Source organism: Varanus komodoensis, unplaced genomic scaffold (genome assembly GCF_004798865.1).
Source record: "Varanus komodoensis strain SLA01 unplaced genomic scaffold, ASM479886v1 scaffold14_1, whole genome shotgun sequence".
Lineage (NCBI taxonomy): Eukaryota > Metazoa > Chordata > Lepidosauria > Squamata > Varanidae > Varanus > Varanus komodoensis.
In genome coordinates, this window is record NW_025335438.1 from 5,122,725 (window position 1) to 5,139,810 (window position 17,086).

The 17,086-nt window shown below is 40.0% G+C and overlaps 1 protein-coding gene across 3 annotated transcripts; it reads left to right on the forward strand.

Annotated features, from left to right (window-relative positions):
* Positions 1-83: 83 nt before the first annotated feature.
* RMDN1 (regulator of microtubule dynamics 1) lies at positions 84-16,049 on the forward strand. Of its 3 annotated transcripts, none has more exons than XM_044424316.1 (10): positions 84-272; positions 2,822-2,939; positions 4,316-4,403; positions 6,863-7,022; positions 7,637-7,726; positions 9,524-9,579; positions 10,381-10,468; positions 10,883-10,913; positions 14,216-14,349; positions 15,156-16,049. In XM_044424316.1, exons 1-10 carry the CDS (start codon positions 87-89, stop codon positions 15,192-15,194), a joined length of 990 nt encoding a protein of 329 aa, XP_044280251.1. In that variant the 5' UTR covers positions 84-86; the 3' UTR covers positions 15,195-16,049. The 3 variants fall into 3 exon arrangements, with proteins under 3 accessions (XP_044280251.1, XP_044280252.1, XP_044280253.1); XM_044424317.1 differs by having other exon boundaries at positions 84-239; XM_044424318.1 differs by lacking the exon at positions 84-272 and adding an exon at positions 282-677.
* Positions 16,050-17,086: the final 1,037 nt, after the last annotated feature.

Genomic DNA, 17,086 nt, shown 5'->3' on the forward strand with positions numbered 1-17,086 from the left:
AGTGAAAAGTTGTGGGGCGGGACGGGCTGAGCAATGACTAGTTCCGGCGCCAGAGTTGTGTTGGCTGAACCGGAAAGGTTCGTGTCATGGAGAGGGTTGCTGTTGCTGTAGCCGTGGGAGTGCGGCGTTTGTATCGGGGCTCCTCTTTGGTGGAGTCAGGGTTCTGCTATGAGGCTTTAAGAGCTAGATTCGGCTGGCGGCACCAAGCTGTCTTCGGACATGGAGGCAGGGGAAACGAGGTTCGGTTGCTGTCCGATGTGCACATCTTAAAGGTTTCCCCCGGTTTTCTTACGTATCCAGAGTTTGTTCCTAGGCGCGTGGAGTTGGTGTAGCGATGCCGAGTCTGGTTTCAGAGGAACGCGATGTAGAAAATACAGTTCTCCGCACAAGGCTTCTTTTGGAGTCGTTCTGCCCCACTTCCCACGCCCGTTGTATCTACGCAGTGCAATTGGAGGCAATTTTATTCTGGGAGCATTCTAGAGTTAGTAAGGTGACAGGCTAGTAGCCTGTGCACAGTTCCCACTGTGTTCTGTAGTACATAACGTAAACATATAAGTTTGCATTTTGAGGCATCCAAAAGTTGAGGGTCCACTCTAAAGATACTTATGTTCTACTCTTCTGCTCAGTATGTTTACTTAGAAGTAGATACCACAAATTCCAGTGGCACTTTCTCCCTAGTAAGTGTGTGCAGGATTTTAATGAGATTAACAATCATGTATTGTGTATGTTTATTTAAAAATAAGTCCTATTGAAATGGATAACGTTTGCACCTGTGTAAGCCCTTATGGGATTGCAACCTGAATTCTAATCAAATTAAGGTATTAAGACTGTAAGACTCAAATTTATTAATTCAATAGAACAAAAATCAAATTCTTGTCCTTAGACATTAATAGAACACATTTAAATATATCTATATTTTGGGGTATCTTTTCCTGAAAAAAGTTCGTATACTGTAAAATACATCGTAATTTTATAAGCTATGTGATCCACAAACATTCTGTGCAGCTCACATGTTTTTGCATGAGATTTTGGTGATGCCAAGCCCTGATTTTTTCTACTTTATTCATGTACACTGATCGGTATAAATTATGGGCTTTAAGGAATTCTGCATTCTTTGTTGAAAAAATTGCTACTGATGTGGACGCTACAAACACACAAATGCTTTTCTAATCGTATATTGATGAAGTTATGCTTTTGCATGTATATAGTGTAGCCTGCATTCAGGATCTTTCCTTCTCTTTGCAACAATACAACAACAGAGCTTCCTTTCCTTTCAGTTGAGGCTGAGCTCCTAATACTGTGTGTGCTTCCTCAGTATTATGCATCTTCTTGTATCAGTTTGAGGTGCTGCTTCTCCCCCACCCCTGCTTTGTTTGCAAATATGTTTTTTCCCACATGTATTTTGGAATTAGGAATAAATAAAACTTTTTAATTTCAGTATTTCTGAAACTCTGTAAAGGCAGGAGTGAGCAGTCTTTTTAATGTTGAGGACCATATTCCCTCTTTAGAAATCCACTGGGTGGGGCCAGAGAACTCGGGTTTGGAGTGAGCAGTGGCTGACATCAGACCCTCATTTATACATAGCAGGGATGTCCAACTGCTTTAAACCCCAAGGTAGAATTCAATTTCAGAGATATCCCCTGTGGCTTGCATTCCAGTGGTGGGCTGGGTTGAAGGCGAAAGGGTGTGGCAAAAATAGCATAGCATCTGGAGCCTCCTGTATTGCATTAAGTTCATTCACCATCATGACTCTGGAGCCTCCTGGATCACATTCTGTCTACGCATACTTATTAGTACAGACTTTTCCTAAGATGTCATGGAGGTCCTAGTCTAAAAAGTCCCCAAGATTCAGTTGCCTGTCTGAAAATTTCAGGGTTTTTGTTTTGTGTTCTATACACTAAAACATGCCTGGGAAAAAAAGGTCTCTAGAATCTCAGTTGGAGTAGTTATATGGGGTTCCTTTCTGCCGCAGTCAATAGGCCCCAAATCAAAGAACAAAAAAAGTTGAGTTCTTTGAGTCAAGAGACCACAGTGACCCTAAATGTGACAAATGCTAGTGTTTTGTTAATGCAGGATGAAAGCTAATACTGCTTACAGTGATTTTATTAAATATTACTGAGAAATTGCCTTGGAGACCTTTGTAACTTGAAAGGTGAGATATAAATAATTCACGTACATCACACATGTGTACGTGCGGTCTGCAAGTAGAAGAACAAGTGTGAACAGTGGTTTATATCCAGCGTTAGTCCAGCTTCTATCACATAGTGGCCAGACAAGAATAAGACAGAAGAAATGGTCTGTCGAAGTTCCTGTGAGTATCTTAGCCATGAATGTGGTTTCATTTTTTAAACACGCTAACATGGTAGGTAGTAAGAATGGAATGATGCAATGAACTAGGATACCATGTTTGGATGTGACAGTATAAACCTTGATTCACCACCCAAATAAATTCAGGCTATGGTTAGTGAGCTTTACTGGGTTCAGATAAAAATACAAACCAGTATTGTTATATCTAAACCTGACCTAAAACTTCCCTGGAAATGAGCTCATTGGAAGTTTGTTCTGAGTTATATGCAGTAGATTGCATTGCGTGAGAACTCTTGGACTTGAGACCTAGTTTCACAGCAACTTTTTGATTTTAGTTATGAAACTGAGATCTCAGTGTTATAATAGAAGAATTCCATCAGAACTTGGAACAAAAAACTATGCAAATAGGCCAATCTTATCTGTGTCTATTCAGAAATAAATTCTTTGTGTTTCCACTAAAGCTACTTTCAAGTCAATATGCTTATGATTGTAGCCTGTTATTTTTCTCTTCCAGGTTTTTGAAAAATCTAAATTTTTTGGAAGAGGACTTGCATTTTCAGCACTGTCTTACCTGGCATACAAAACATATATATTAATCTCTCAATCTGTTGTGGTTCATGCTGATGTCCAAGGTAAGCTGTAACCACACTGCTGTGCTTCTAATTGTTTTGCTAGCTTACTGTGTTTTTACTTGGTTTCATATGGGTTAATTTAAGTCATTAAAGCTCCAATCCTATAAATGTTTAGAAAGATAAACAACAATATCCATACTGGGTGCAGCATGCTGGGAGTTAAGACGTTTCTCTAGCTGAAAATTACATCTTAATGCTTTCATTTGTTTGGCTTATACTCTTACCATTCTACCAAAAATGTCACTTTTTGGGCATGGCTTACAAAAGTGGGCCATCAGTTTAGAAAATCTGTCCCCAAGCCTGCATTTAAAACCACATGTAAGAAAAATCCAGATCAAGGGACACAGAATGACTGGAAATGCCTTTCCCTGCCTGTTTATTAGTCCTCAGTTTTGATCTAACCCAAGGGACCTGGTCCAGCCAAGGCACAGCACTTTAGATTTAAGGAAACTTAGCAAGAAATCAAAACAACTAAATACAAGATGGCTGTATTGAATACAGTAAAGAGCTATGGATGCAGAATATAAGCAAGTGAAAGAAAACCTATACTCCCTTTTATCTGTGTCCATATCAGTTCGCTGAATAGGTCAGGGGATGCTCTGTGGGCCTCCGAAGTTGTCTGTGTGACACTTCAGTTCCTCTCTCCAGGTGAAGACCAAAAGGCAATACCTCATGCAGTGAATATGCTAAAGTTCCTCTCTGCCACTATTGTGGAGACTTACCAGTATGTACAAACTGCAACCCCTTCTTCTTTCTGAAGATTGATTATAAGGCTTTTGCACTGCTTCAAGAAACTATTGTGGTTTTTGGACACCGGGAAAATTAACCACACTGCATGTTTAACCTCCTCCATTTTTCTGGAAGAGCCCAGCCAATACAGTGTTGCCTTTCCAATGTGGCATTACAAATTTTTAAAAAGGGGTGTGTTTTTCATAGGGCATTGGGCCTAGAAAATGTGGGAAATATGGAAAATAGGGCACATAATATGCTGATAAATGGATATTGTTTGGGTTTTTTGTGCCCCATAGGATATTAAATGTAAGATTGCCCCAGTCATTGACTGAAAATAAACTTTATAAAATGTTGCATAATGTAGTTAGTATGAAATATAGCAATAGCTGAATGGTTAAGGTGGCTTTCCCTGTCTGGTGCTCTCTGGGTGTGTTGAACTGCTATCCTACCATTCCCAGTCAGCATGGGAGTTGCAGTCCAATACATTTAGAAAGCACTAACTTAGAAGAGTCGGGTCTAAGCAATAGAAAAGATACTGCTAACTAATTTTATATTCGTGATGAACAGCCAGCTGGATTATTTGTCTAGTGAATATTTGATGGAATTGGATATTCATACTTGTTTTTGTTTTAACCAACGTTAAGTGGATGAACTCCTAGACCAAGCAGACTATCTGTATGGGAGCGGTGAAACTGAAAAACTTTGGCAGTTGCTGAATCAACACAAAAACAGGTATGTTTTTGTAACATATTTCCTTTGGATGCTAGTTGTGGGATGTGCCAGCACACAGAAAAAGGTGCTTGCCAGTTGTTAGGTGGGACTCCCAACACCCTGTAGTGTAACTGCATGTGAAAAGCTTTGTCAAATAATATGATTATTTTATGAAATAATATGAATAAATAATATGATCATATCAAATAATATGAATAAATAATATGATCATTTATTGTGCTCAGTAGTGATTCTGGTTAGTGACTGATGGAATTACACATGATATCAACATCTGTGGTACAATCATTTTAGGCAGTATCCGACAGGGTGTGGACTGCTAATCAATTATATTGTATTAATGTAAACTACTGTAGTGCAATGGCACTAGATTGCCCAGGAAAATCTTCAGAACAGCTATCACTATTGGCATTTTACTAGGATAGTTTATGCTAGTACATAATACTTTAAATTAGTAGTTGTGCCTTGTTGGATACAGTCCTTCAAATTTTTACAAGCCCTGAAAAATAATTACATTTATGTTGCTTCAATAAGTAATGGCTTTAGAGTTAAGAGACTGATATGGAAAAACATGGTCCAATATCTTGAAATAATAGAAGGCAAACATCTCTCAGCAATTTCTTAAAGGAATATGATTTAGTATGAGCAACCTTCCTTCCCATTTGTATGTAATTCTCTTACAGTGCTTAATTAGCAAACTCTTATTAACTATATTCATTTTTCTGTGGCTTCATACATTTACAAAAAAACAGTGACTGTTTACTATATTATAGTGCAGAGCAATGCTATGGAGAGGGAGAGGCAGAAACAGAGGAAGAAGAACCTCTTGTACCTTTACCCTGTCAGCTTGCACTGATAGGGTAGAAGCATGGGGTAGTGGATTCCCTACCCCACCTTTTTTCTGGTCCCTTCCTTTCTCCGTTCTTCCTTCCTTCCCTTCTAAATAAGTTTATTACCCCTGACATTGCTCTTGGTGGTAGAGAAATAAACTATGCCAGCTCCAGGGTTGGCCAAGTCTTGTTCTGTGCATGTGTCAGGAACTGAAAGGTTAGGAACATAGAAAACTGCCTTAAGATGAGTCAGACTGCTTGTTTGTTTAAGAATCTGCTTTGGGAATGATTAGATATTCCCAGTTAACTCAAGGAAAAAGTAAAACGTGCTTCAGATAAGAAATTTTGAGGAAAGGATAATTGCTTACTAAATAATTGTACACATTTAATCATGTTTAGATTATTATGATGCAAGTAAATCTGCATAAAAGATTGTAAAAGAATCAGATTGCACCTTGTTAAGAGAACTTAAGGAACTGTGTTCAGAAAAAACTGTCAAGAGAAGAAGTAAATATATCACTTGTAAATAACGGCTGGAAACTTTGGGGAAATAATTATTAAAGAAGTTCTCTTCTGTGGAAAGGCATAATGTAAGCAGTTCCAGTAAGATATCATAAATTGAAAAACTTGAAGGCATTATACCTCTCCTTATCGAATCAAGCATTTAACTTCAGGAGGAGATTGAGACATACCCATATTGACAAGCTCAGTAATCTCATGTGGATGAGACTTATTACTTTAAAGAAAATGCTCCTGGGACTAAACTATAACTCCTTAGAAATGTGTTTGCATTGTAATAATGCATTTTTGTGTCTATTCAATGCTGTTACAACAAATGTGGGTCTTGTAGAAGTAAAAGAAGAGAAAAATCTCTCTCCAAATCGCAGAGTCCTCTATCTAAACATTCTGTGTTCATGCCAGGAATTTTGTAAACTTACAATTTCTTACTGACACTTTGTTCCTGGAATATGGCATGCTGATTCATATCAGGCTAAATGCAAAGAAGTCTGTATCATAATAATCTGTGGACAAAGACAAATCTGTCACATTGTCCCTCAAAGAAGGCAGTTTTGAGAAATATCTTGGCCTCTAGAACCATGATATTGCACCAGAAGGGATGTGAGTAAGGTCTTTTAGAATGCCTCTAAGTAATGATACTAGGGGTGAATGGTTGTTATACTGTAACCTGTTCTTTTCAGGAGGAAGGCCATTGATGAAATAAGGAAACAGATTTTTATAGCCTTTAAAAGTTCACTGAGGTGTATCACAAATAACTTGTGTAAAGTTCATTCTTTGTTTAGCCTTTGGTTTTCATGTCAGAAAACAAAGGGGAAAAAAGTGGGAGTGAGAAGAACTTGAGAAAGACTATCACTCTGTATAGAGCATTTGCTTTAAAGACAATTCAGTCTGTGACATCTCCTGGTAGGATTAGAAAGAAACCCCTGCCTAAAACCCTAGAAAGCTACTGCCAATTTGTGCTGAAAATACTGGACTAGATGGACTAGCTTCCTCTTCCTGACATGTGAAGAACATTCCAAAATTCCTGGTACTCTAATAATAAAATCATAGTTATGGCTCCACACGGATTGTCTGTGGCCTGGTCAGGATTAATATTCATTTTTATATTTGCAGCAAGAATGCTCAGGTGCTGTGGCGCCTGGCACGAGCATCACGAGACCTAGCTCATCTTAGTCATACTTCTGCAGAGAAAAAGAAGCAGTTGACCTATGAAGCCCTTGAGTATGCAAAGGCGGCTCTTGAAAAAGATTCTTCGTGTTTTAGTGTGCACAAGGTACATTATTTAAGTGAACTTTTGTGGCTACATGCATGTGCAAATAGAAAGGGAACTAGTTATGAATCTCCTATAGCTTAACAATTTGGCTTTTTGAATTGTGAATGATGTTTTCATTTTAATATGGTTTAATTGCTTTTAATGTATTTTTGTATTACTGTACACTAAGTAATATTTGTGGAAAGATGGCATAAATTTAATAAATACAGAAACAAATACATGTAACTTATCTTTGATAGGCACTAGCCCAGTTATGTTCATTATGAGGATCAAAAAGAATACAGAAAATTAATTATAATGGTGTCGCTGACATGATCCCAAGAAATTGGAGGAAAGGTTATCCTCTTAAAAGTAGTGTTGCTGGTGATTTAAAGCAGAAAAATTGAACTAAACTTTCAAGGTACAATCCTATGCAAGCTTAGACAGAGAAAAAAGCCTTCAACTCCCAATATGCCCCAGCCAGGCTTTTTTTCTGGCTAAACTTGCAAAGGGTGACACATTTTACTGTTTTATTTTAGCAGTGAGAAGAAACTTCCTATTTGCTGACATAATGACAGTAACAAAAGTCCTTTCAGTGTTCCTAAATAGCATATTTAATGTTCTTTTTTATTTAGTGGTATGCTATCTGCATCAGTGATGTTGGAGATTATGAAGGAATAAAGACAAAAATTGCCAATGCATTTGTTATTAAGGAACACTTCCAGGTATTTAATCATTATCTCCATAGCTTGTGTGCATTTGTTTTACGCTCGGTGTTTTGGTCCATTCTGGGGCAATATGTGCCACTGTGTCTTAAATAATATTTTCAGACATCAGACTTGAATGAAGCACTTAAAATACGAAGAAACTCCAAGAGCTTGTTTGGTGCTCCAACTTCACGGACTAGAACATCAAAGCCTGCAGCCTGGCATCGATCCTTGGCTGCTGTTGCTCCTCCTCCTTTCCTTTTGATCTTTGTATTCAAGTTGCAGCCTTTTATCTCTTCATCTGTTCTGCAATTACTCCTTTTATGAAGTATCTGCACTGCTAAGATAGCGGCTTATGTTCTTAATGATCTTATGTTAAATAGCTAGTTTCCTTAGCAGTAACCTTTTTTTAACTTCTTCCTTCTTGCCTTCTTGCCTAGAATGCTAACAACCACAACCAAGCATTCTTGGTTTCCTATTCATATTAGCACAGATTTGGTACTCCTTATCTTCTAAAGTTACTCATAACCTTTATTAGGGCTGCCCTGAATGTTCATCCCCTTTACAACTTTAGGCTTTTAAGGTTTTCACCTGTTTTCTTCCTTCAACACTGCCCTCTCCCATCTTCCTAAGCCTCACAGCCACTCTTTTCTCTCTCATCACAAATTTTGGATCAGCCTCATCTTCTCTGTATTGATCTCAACCAGTCAGGAATCCTGTTACTTATGCAACATTGCATCACCACAGAGCCAGTGGGATTCAGTTCATGGTAACATCACTAAGGGCTCATACTTCTGAATAGCCCTCACTGTGAGGGTATGGAATCTGTTCCTGTTGCTTAGGCAAACAGATGGCTGATGTCTGTATTACTGTGCTGTGGCAATTTCATTGTCTGCCCTTGCCATAGATGGGTCACCAGCCTTGCTGCTTTGGCCAAGGTAATGCATTCTTTCTCTCACACCATGGGCAGATGCTTTCTACTGCCTTTTAAAAACTATTTTACTTCTTTACTTTATTCCCTTGTTTCCTTTTTTCTAGTGCCCTAGATTTTCCTAAATTGCTGAAAGTGGGGACTGGGAAATACTTTTTTTGTTTGCTGGAAGAAAGTGTTAATCTCCTTGTGACTAGGCTCAGCTTCATTAACTCTGTTCTGCTGCCCCTGAACTATACCCTTCCTTCTTTGAGTGTCATCACATATTGCTTTTGCCAGCTGAAGTTAGTTTTGTGAATTTGCAAAACTTAAGGAGCAGTCATACAAACACTTTTAGGCTATAGTGAGGATAGCTGAAGTATCTGCAGCTTAATAAATGTGTGCATGTAAAGGAGAGAGACCACCAGGAATGCCCTTCTGATGCTACTTGAATATATTTCTCAAAATAACTACAGCATATAAATTTATTTCCTAAAGTTTGTTTAATCTTGAATATATTCAACAGTGAGCCTTTGGACCTTGGTCTGTGTCCTGTTCTCTCCCTCTTCCCAAGTTGGAGTGGTGTCCCTGGTGATAAACAGGAGTGTGTGTGGGGAAGGAAGGATGTATCAGAAATATGAACACTTTTAATGATTTGGTCATTTATTTAATCTTTGATATGCCACAAAGTAATAGGCTAACTAATTTTGAACATACAGATCATTCCATTTCCTTTGAATAAAACCTATATGAAACCTAATTGATACGGAATACAGTGTTTCCTTCAGAGAGGCAAACGCTTTGAGGAGTATATCCATAGCATTTTTGTGTGGGAGGAGGGTTGAAGGGTGAGTATTAAACTAGAATGGTTTCAGCACCGTTTTGCATGTTGCTTTTATTGGCAGAAAGCAATCGAACTGAATCCGAAGGATGCTACATCACTCCATCTTATGGGCATTTGGTAAGGTAGTCTCTAAACAAAATATTTGTGCTGCCAGTACTTTCTCTAGATGGAATATGCAATACAAACTAGTTGCTCAGTTCTTCTACTGCAGTATTTTCCTGGCTTAATTAACTATCCTCTTGGCACCAACTTGTAAAACAACATTATAAAATACTATTTCAGTAGCATCATCTTGTACTGCAGCAGGGCTTTTTTTTTTTTTTTTTTTTTGCAGTTTGAGACAAGTAGTTTCCATTTTCAGAATCTCAGCATTCCATTGGGGGAGTCAGGAAGACTAGACTGTTATATTTCCTATATGGGGTTGTGGTTTTTGTTTGTTTTGTTTGGTCTCTTGCTCACACTCCAAAATTAGCCCCTTATATGCTGCCTAATCCCTGATAAGTGTCCTGAATTGTTTTAAGAACTTTCCCAAGTTCTGGTTATCCACTTCAGAGAGGTGTCAAGTAAGGATTCTATTTTTTGGTCTTAATAGTTAAAATGTTAATTTCAAATTGCTCTTTAATACTTCAAGTAAATGAAACGTTATTAGCATATACTTCCTTAATTAGCTGTCACAAGCCCTTTCTCTTGTTGCCTGGAAGGTATTGATTGGTTTTCACTGCAGCAGAAACCATTATGCCCAATCCTGATTGACAGCTACTTTAACAAAAGAGGTAAGGATGGCAGCTCTTACCTAGCATTTTTCCTGATGCATTGGTGGCAGAGAAGCCAGTTTTGCTGAAGTTGTTCAAGCTAGGAGTGGCTTAACTACAGCTGTTTTAAAATGTTCTGAACAAGGCCTTTTTGCATTTCTAACAGGTGTTACACATTTGCTGAAATGCCATGGTATCAGAGCAAAATAGCTGCAATTTTATTCTCAACACCACCAAGTTCTACCTATGAAGAGGTATTGTGCCCCAATAGTCTGTGCACACATTTTTGTTGTTTTGATTAATATATTATTATTACATTATTGAAAGAGAAGGATAAGGAAAGTTAGTCATCATGAACTGTAAGGTTGCAGTGCAATAAAATGGATCATACTGATCAGACAGAAGTTGAGTTTCTGAAAAATGTGACTGAATTGGAACTGATTAGTTAAGCATCACATCAAAAACAAAGTTGTTTAACAAAATGCAATGTTATAGCATAAGTTATGTCTAAATAAATACATCCTAATAAAAATGAATATTGGGGAAGAAATATCTTGCAACATTATTTTTTAGTAAGCACAGTGGTAACATTTCACAGTTTCATATTTCTAGAAAAGAGGGCTTTCGAATACTTTAGTGGTAATCTATTTACTGTTAATCTTTTGCAGGCTTTACGTTACTTTCAGAAAGCTGAAGATGGTAAGTTTTACAAGGGAGATGCAAAAATTTATGACAGCAGTCTATTGTATCTTATGGGATGCTACTCTGGAGGGCATCCCAATATTGCAAGAGAAACTGGGTACCCATGAAGGGGAAAAGGGCTCCTTTTCCTGAGTAAAGCAGATGTATTACTGCTTTAGATCTTGAACCTCTATTCTGTTTTTCAGCTGCAGGGTGCCTGTCCTGTTTGTTGAGCCAAGGTTGGCAGAAAGTAGTTATTTGCTGTAGTTCACCCAGAAAAGGGTTTTATAAGCCTAGCAATTGTATATCAGCAGCAACATCTGAAAACCCTCCCCTGAAGATTAGTTATAGAAAAAATATTTGAAGAGGAAAAAACAGGAGTAGATTTTTCTGTGAAAGAACATTTGAGCTTGGTTCTGATATCAGCCATAAATTTTGAGGCTGATCATAAGCTTGAAGGTGCCTGTTCCTTAATTTTTCCCATATGTGCACCCTCCTGATCCACGAATTTGCAACTGACTCCCATAGGTGGATGTAGGGTTCTAGTAAAAAGCAAAGTAATTTCTGCAAGTCTGAAGTTTGTCCATCCATGTTAAGTAGTTGCAGTGTAGTTAATTCAAGCTGGCGCTCCTGTTGATGCTCTGCTTGAACTGTGAAATGGGGAAATGGCCAGAGCAATTGACATGATCGCCCCTAAGCATCTTCTCCTGCCAAGCAGAGCCTGTCCATCTCCATGGTATACATCTGAATTACGGGCGATGAAGCAGGTTGGGAGATGTCTAGAGCATAGGTGGAGGAAATCATGGGATGAATCTGACCGAACACACTTAAGAGCCCATTATCGGGCCTATGCTGTGGCGGTGAGGGCGGCGAAGAAGAAATTCTTCTCCGCTTCCATTTCCTCCTCACAGTGCTATCCAGCGGTGCTTTTTCGAGTGGTTCATGGGATAATACACCTCAGCCCTAAGAAAGATCCTGTACCACCATCGATGGGCTGCTGTGATGACTTTGCCCAGCACTTCAAGGAGAAAATCACTCAGATTCGTCACGAGCTGGACTCTACAATTGATTCAGATCCCTTAGGGGAGACACCAATGACTCCGTCTGGTCAGGTATTAATGGATGAATTTCAGTTAATGTGGCCTGATGATGTGGACAAGGTACTTGGACAAGTACATCCTACCACCTGCTTACTCGACCCTTGCCCTTCGTGACTGCTGACCAAAGCCAAACACGGGATTGGTTCCTGGATCCTGGAGGTTATTAATGCCTTTCCGAGAGATGGCCAGGTGCCTGCTCCTTTAAAGGAGGCGGTAATCAGGCCTGTCCTAAAGAAGGCATCTCTGGATCCAGAGATGGCTGCCAATTATAGACCGGTGGCCAACATCCTGTTTTTGGGCAAGGTGTTGGAACGGGTGGTGGTGGGACAACTCCAAGTACTCTTGGATGAAACTGATTATCTGGAACTATTTCAGTCTGGCTTCAGACCCGGGTACAGTACTGAATCTGCCTTGGTTGCCCTGTATGATGACCTGTGCAGGGAGAGAGTTGGGAAATGCATCCCTGTTGGTTCTCCTGGACCTCTCAGCGGCTTTTGATACCATCGACCATGGTATCCTCCTGGATACGCTGGCGGGACTGGGAGTAGGAGGCACTGCTTGGCAGTGGTTCCACTCCTACCTTGACGGCTGATTCCAGAAGGTGGTGCTGGGGGACTTTGGCTCTGCGCCATGGCAACTTTGCCATGGAGTACCGCAGGTTTCCATTTTGTCACCCTTGGTATTTAATATCTACATGAAACCACTGGGAGAGGTCATCGGGAGGTTTGGGCTGCGGAGTCATCAGTATGCTGATGACACCCAGCTCTACTTCTCATTTTCAACTAATCCAGGTGAGGCAGTGGCTGTGCTGAACCAGAGCCTGGCCGAGGTAATAGGCTGGATGAGGGCCAATAAACTGAAGTTCAATCCAGATAAGACGGAGGTCCTGTTGGTGGGTGATTTGAGTTCCTGGGTAGGTGACTGGGCCTTGCCCTGAACAGGGTTGCACTCCCTCTAAAGGACAGGGTCCGCAGCTTGGGAGTGCTCCTTGACCCGAAGCTGTCCTTGGAAGCTCAAGTGACAGTGGTGATGAGGAGCGCTTTCCTTCAGCTTCGGCTAATCCATCAGCTGCATCCCTACCTGGAGAAGGATTGCCCAGCAACTGTAACACACACATTGGTGGTTACTTCCCGGTTGGATTTCTGTAACACGCTTTACATGGGGCTGCCCTTGAAGACAGTCCAGATACTTCAGATGGTTCAAAATAGAGCTGCCAGGATGCTGTCGGGGACTGGGTGTTATTCTCATATAACCACAGTCCTCTATCAGCTCCATTGGCTTCCCATCGAATTCCAGGCTCAATTCAAGGTGCTGGTTATTACCTATAAAGCCCTAAATGGCTTGGGACCAGGACACCTAAAGGAACACCTTTTTCCCTATTTGCCCTCCCGCCCCCTGAGATCAGCAGCAGAGACCCTCCTCCGGGAACCCTCTGTGAAAGAGGAGGAGACAGAGTACCCAGAGGAGGGCCTTTTCTGTGGTGGCACCTCATCTATGGAATGTGCTCCCTGGAGAGGTCTGCCCGGCACCGTCATTATGTTTTTTGGTGCCAGGTTAAGACCTTTTTATTTAATCATTATTTTAATAGGTTTTAATATTGGATTGTATTATTTTATTTTATTAATTGCAGCCAGAGTGGGTCGTCAATTTATTTATGCTGTTAGCTGTCCAGACACTTTAGTAATTGGATGGCATACAAATTTTATTAATGAATGAATGTCTTTCTGCAAAATACATGCATACAAATTAAATAAGTAAGCAAGCAAGCAAATGTCTTCCTGCAAAATACATGCATGTATAGGTCAAACCAGTGTCACCAAGTTAGGAATGACCTTTAGCAGTACCCATGCCATTTATTTTTGTTTTTAATTGTGAGGAAGTAGATATTGGTTGCTTGTAACCTAAGCAGAAAGAAATTGTTGCTTTTCCCATCCTTCTTTCATAGGATTTTTTGTTACTTGGTGCAGCATGTGTGTGATGGGGGGCAGGGGATCAGTGAAACTAAACCTTGTTAATCATTTAAACGTTGTACAATACTGAATCAGGAAGATCATAGAAAAGTAGAGTTTGGAAGGGGCCATGAAGGCTATCAGGTCCAACCACCTGCTGTTGCGGGAGTAGCTGTAAATATATTTGGTGAGATCATACAGTGTGTTTCCTAAATCTAGAAGCATATACGTTGCGGACTGCGGTATATTAAAGCCTCTTCCTTCTGTGCAGTTGAGCCAAATTTCTACAGTAAAAACTTACTGTTTTTGGGAAAAACATATATGAAGTTAAACAACAGAAAAATGGCCCTTCTGTGGTTAACAAAGGCCAAAGATCGGCTGTCACACACAGAGGAGGATAAGCAGGTAAGCAATTCACTTGTTGTCAGTGTAACATATTTTCAAGCATTTTAGCAGTTGTTCTGAATTACCTCTTCCCAGTTATTCCCAAAATTCAGTATATATGTATTAAAAAAAAAATCTTTAGGCCAGCTACAGTGCATTCCTAATCTCCTTGCTGAGAAGCAGGAATAGATAAACTAAACTTGTGAGGTTTTATTTCAGGAAAGTAGCTTAATTGAAGAGTTATGTATCTAATCTTGATGAAATTCTGGGTGTGATTTTTTAATCATTTTTGTATGTGGTGATTCATCCCTGGAGCTAGGGATAGCAGCACCCTAAGGCTAAGTTCCAGTTTGATGGGTTTCACAACTGGGCAGAAATTTGAAACTGGCCTCCCATGGTCCAGTTTTTGCACAAAGTAAAGACTACAGATGAAGGCTTATTTGGGCAAATCACTCTGATGCTTTAATTCAAGCAAAGAGACAGAACTATGATGGCATTTGTATAAACTTGCCAAAGCAAGCTGAGTTGGTCCTCAAAATGAAAAGTTCTAAAAGGGAGCAAGAGCAACATTGAACTGTGTCAGCTGAAGTTCTCCCAGTGAATCACTGTCACTGTCCATTGCTCATGTACTTCCCAGTTCTTCAAATATCTGCAAATTTTCTCTTGTAATGTTTAAGTGTAATATACTAGTGACCTATTCAGCACTCATACATGTAACTTTACAAAAACAAACTGTGAACCAAGGCTTGCAAAATTTGTAAACATAAAATTTTAGTGTCAATTTGTCTTGCTAGGGAAACACTTACATGTTCTCCCCCTTGTTTCAGGTACAGAAAGAAGCATTGGAGTTGCTAAATTCTTTGTGACAAGATTGCTGAATGTGTGTGAATTGCTGTAATATACTGATCAGCAAGTTAAAAGAATAAATAGCCTTTCACTCTGAAGGAACTGAGCTTTAGACAAAAAATACCAGGACATACATGATGATCCAGAATGTCTAGATATATTTCTGTGTGTATCTCTAAACAGAATTAATGCACAAAGTGTGTTCCAAAAGCAGTTATGCACTTGACAGGATTTCTAAAACAATTCTGTATTTTGGTTCTCAGATTCTACCTTGCTTACTTGAACTAAAGTCTCTATTCAGTAAGAGCCTGATTATTATATTAGGCTCTTTGTCCTCCATTTCATAACTAAGAATCTCTTTTCTTCTGGAAGATCCCTAAGAGGCTAAACTTTTATTTACTTCTCCCACCTTTGGAGATTGTTAACTCCTAGAGGTGCTTCATTTTTCTTGGATTACCTTAATGGAGCTTCTTGACTTCTGTCAAGGTTAACTGCAGTTTTCCATAGATTCTATAGGAATATGGTCTGTCGTCTTAGAGAAGTCCAAATTTCTGTTCAAAGGGTGCCTTATCTCTTTCAAACACCTCCATGGATGGAGTGCAGCACCATTAAACACATGGGCCATTTAACTGTCCCTTGCTGTTTTGTAAGAAAAGTTACCCTTTCTTAGGGACTGGCCACGTTATGGAACTTAAGCCAGCCTTTTGTGCTGGGATACTGATTTTTCTGATAGCTGATTGTCATAATGAGCCAGGTAAAAAGCAGATAACTTTTACCAGGGCATATAGATCTGATTTGTGTACACACCTTTTACATACACTATTATCTGGATCCTAGTGCCACCTGTAATACAAAATATACAGTATATCACAGAAGTGAGTACACCCCTCATATTTTGTAAATATTTATTGTATCTTTTCATGTGACAACCCTGAAGAAATGACACTTTGCTACAATGTAAAGTAGTGAGTATACAGCTTGTATAACAGTGTAAATTAGCTGTCCCCTCAAAATAACTCAACACACAGCCATTAATGTCTAAACCACTGGCAACAAAAGTGAGTACACCCCTAAGTGAAACTGTCCAAATTGGGCCCAAAGTATCAATATTTTGTGTGGCCACCATTATTTTCCAGCACTACCGTAACCCTCTTGGGCATGGAATTTACCAGAGCTTCACAGTTTGCCACTGGAGTCCTCTTCCACTCCTCCATGATGACATCACGGAGCTGGTGGATGTTAGAGACCTTGCGCTCCTCCACCTTCCGTTTCAGGGTGCCCCACAGATGCACGATAGGGTTTAGGTCTGGAGACATGCTTGGCCATTCCATCACCTTTACCCTCAAGCTTCTTTAGCAAGGCAGTGATCATCTTGGAGGTATGTTTGGGGTCATTATCATGTTGGAATACTGCCCTGCGGCCCAGTCTCCGAAGGGAGGGGATCATGCTCTGCTTCAGTATGTCACAGTACATATTGGCATTCACGGTTCCCTCAATGGACTGTCGCTCCCCAGTGCTGGCAGCACTCATGCAGCCCCAGACCATGACACTCCCACCACCATGCTTGACTGTAGGCAAGACACACTTGTCTTTGTACTCCTCACCTGGTTGCCACCACACACGCTTGACACCATCTGAACCAAGTAAGTTTATCTTGGTCTCATCAGACCACAGGACATGGTTCTGGTAATCCATGTCCTTAGTCCACCTGTCTCCAGCAAACTGTTTGCGGGCTTTCTTGTGCATCATCTTCAGAAGAGGCTTCCTTTTGGGATGACAGCCCTGCAGGCCAATTTGATGCAGTGTGCAGCGTATTGTCTGAGCACTGACAGGCTGACCCACCACCCCTTCAACCTCTGCAGCAATGCTGGCGGCACTCATACGTCTATTTCCCAAAGCATACCTCTGGATA